Below are 2,148 nucleotides of genomic sequence, written 5' to 3' on the forward strand. Positions count from 1 at the left end.
GTTCCTCCCCTCCCCTCTCCCTCCGTTCCTCCCCTCCCCTCTCACTCCCACTGCCACTATCCTTACTATCAGAACTGTGCCTTCGTCTTTCTTTAGAACTGCTTGAAAACTTTTTTCTACTCTCTCTCCCACTCTCACTCGATGAGCCAGACCTTTCTCGTTTTTTCTCCTTTCTATCTCTCCTGTCTTCTCTCTTTCCACGTCTGTCGTCTTTATCCGACTCACTCTGATCATCTCTCCGTCTTCTTCTATCTCCATCTCTCTCTCTCTCATTCTGCATCGACATTTTCCTCTTGCGACCAGCACCACCGTCGTCTGAATCTGAGCGTGAGAAACTCGTTTTTCTTTGTCCTTCCTTCCTTCCGCGACTAGCTGGTGACAGACTTCTGCTGTACGATTTCCTTATATGGTCAGACAGTTTCCTCTCCTCCTTCCTGTACCTTTTGGATGAACCTTCCGTCTCCCTCCCTCCCTCCCTGTCCTTCCCTCTCTCTCTATCAGTTTCCCTCCTCCCCTCTCTGTCCCTCTCCCTCCCCTTCCCCTTGTCCCCATCCTTCCCTCCATCCCTCTCCCTCCCCTCCTCCCTCTCACAGTCGGAGGAACTGTCCCTCCCCGAATGCCTGCGTTTTTTCCTCCCCTCTCCCCCGTGAGAGCTAGACCGTTGACGAGACTTCCTCTTCCTCGACGAAACCTCTTCCTCTCCACTGCTCTGCTCCGACTCGCTGGGGCTCGAGTGTCGTTTCTTCCCTTTCTTCTTCTTATCTTTCTTTTTCTTATCCTGAAAAAAGACAAGAAAAGTATTTAGCGTTTTTATCAAAAAGCTGAAAAAAAAAGTTCATTCAAATAGTGCATAAATAATGCTGTTCAAATGTGCCTTTAAAAAAAGAAAAATTAGTTTTTTAATCTGCGGTATCGGTTGTACGCGCTCAAAAAAATATTTTGCGCAATTCAAATTTTAAAAAGTTGGGAAAAGCAAGAAAAATAGATGATGTAGGACGTACAATACAATTGTTAAAAGAATTAAGCTTTTTTCTCTCTCTCTCTGCTAGAACATTCCAACAGCTTGCCAGCGGCATATATTATGTTCCGCGTAATTTACCGATCGACGTTTTAACGATCGTATAATTGTATCACTCTTGAGAGCTTTTCAGTTTCATATCTTAATTTTAATTTTCATATTTTTACACCTTTGAAAATATACGTGGATGTTCTTTGACGTGAGTAAAAGAATAAAGATGGAAGTGAATTTTTTTTAAGTCATTAAAAAAATATAAGATAAATTAAAAGTACTTTGTGAACTTTGAGTTTGATACCTGGCATTGTATCATTCTTGTGGGCTCTTCAGTTTCATACGTTAATTTTAATTTTCATATTTTTACACTTTAAAAAATATATCAATATATATATGTTCCTTGATGTGAGTAAAGGAATAAAGATGGAAGTGAATTTTTTTTTTTTATCATTTCAAAAATATGAAATAAATTAAATGTACTTTGTGAACTTTGAGTTTGATACCTGGCATTGCATCATTCTTGTGAGCTCTTCAAAAATATAAAATATTAACTCAATCTTCAGATTTTCACGCAATTATACCATCGTTAAAGCGCGCAGCGCATTGCGCCGACCATGCACAAACAGACAGGACTTAGAGAAAGAGGTTTTCCCATGACTCTGTCTTCCCTGGTTCCCCTCAATATAAACCTGGGTTATCTTTCTTGACTCACACAACCCTGGTCCCCAACATAGGTGGGATCAGGAATTCCCATTTTTTTTCAAGATAATAATCTAATAACGTGACATAGTATTTGGGCAAAACATTCTCTCAATCCTTTTCCTTGCAGGAAATGAAGAAGATTTCTGAAAGACAGAAGTAGTTCAGCTGAAAGACTACATTGTACTTTCACTTTAGTGACCTTCCAAAGGTCCACCATCTTTTCACTTCCCTCATTCTTACAGAAAATACTAGATCAGATCTAGGGATGTCTGAGAACTCTGCAAGCCAGTGTAATTACAGTTCAGTAAACTATAGACACCTCCATCTAGTCCTCGTACATCTGTCTACAAATCACTCATTTTGTGTGTTATTTTTCTGTCACATTCTGGGAATAGAAATGTTTTCCAAAATTTAAAATAGTGGAGTTTTAACGA

The 2,148-nt window shown here is 39.7% G+C and overlaps 1 protein-coding gene across 1 annotated transcript in view; it reads right to left on the bottom strand.

Annotated features, from left to right (window-relative positions):
- The window catches only part of LOC101850345 (nucleolar protein of 40 kDa), a 47,826-nt gene that overhangs the window by 38,048 nt on the left and 7,630 nt on the right, over positions 1-2,148 (bottom strand). The window contains exon 7 of the mRNA XM_035970683.1: positions 519-778. Coding sequence (XP_035826576.1) covers positions 519-778 — 260 coding nt within the window. The remainder of the gene's footprint in view (positions 1-518; positions 779-2,148) is intronic.

This window comes from Aplysia californica, unplaced genomic scaffold, assembly GCF_000002075.1.
Source record: "Aplysia californica isolate F4 #8 unplaced genomic scaffold, AplCal3.0 scaffold00306, whole genome shotgun sequence".
NCBI classification, from domain to species: domain Eukaryota; kingdom Metazoa; phylum Mollusca; class Gastropoda; order Aplysiida; family Aplysiidae; genus Aplysia; species Aplysia californica.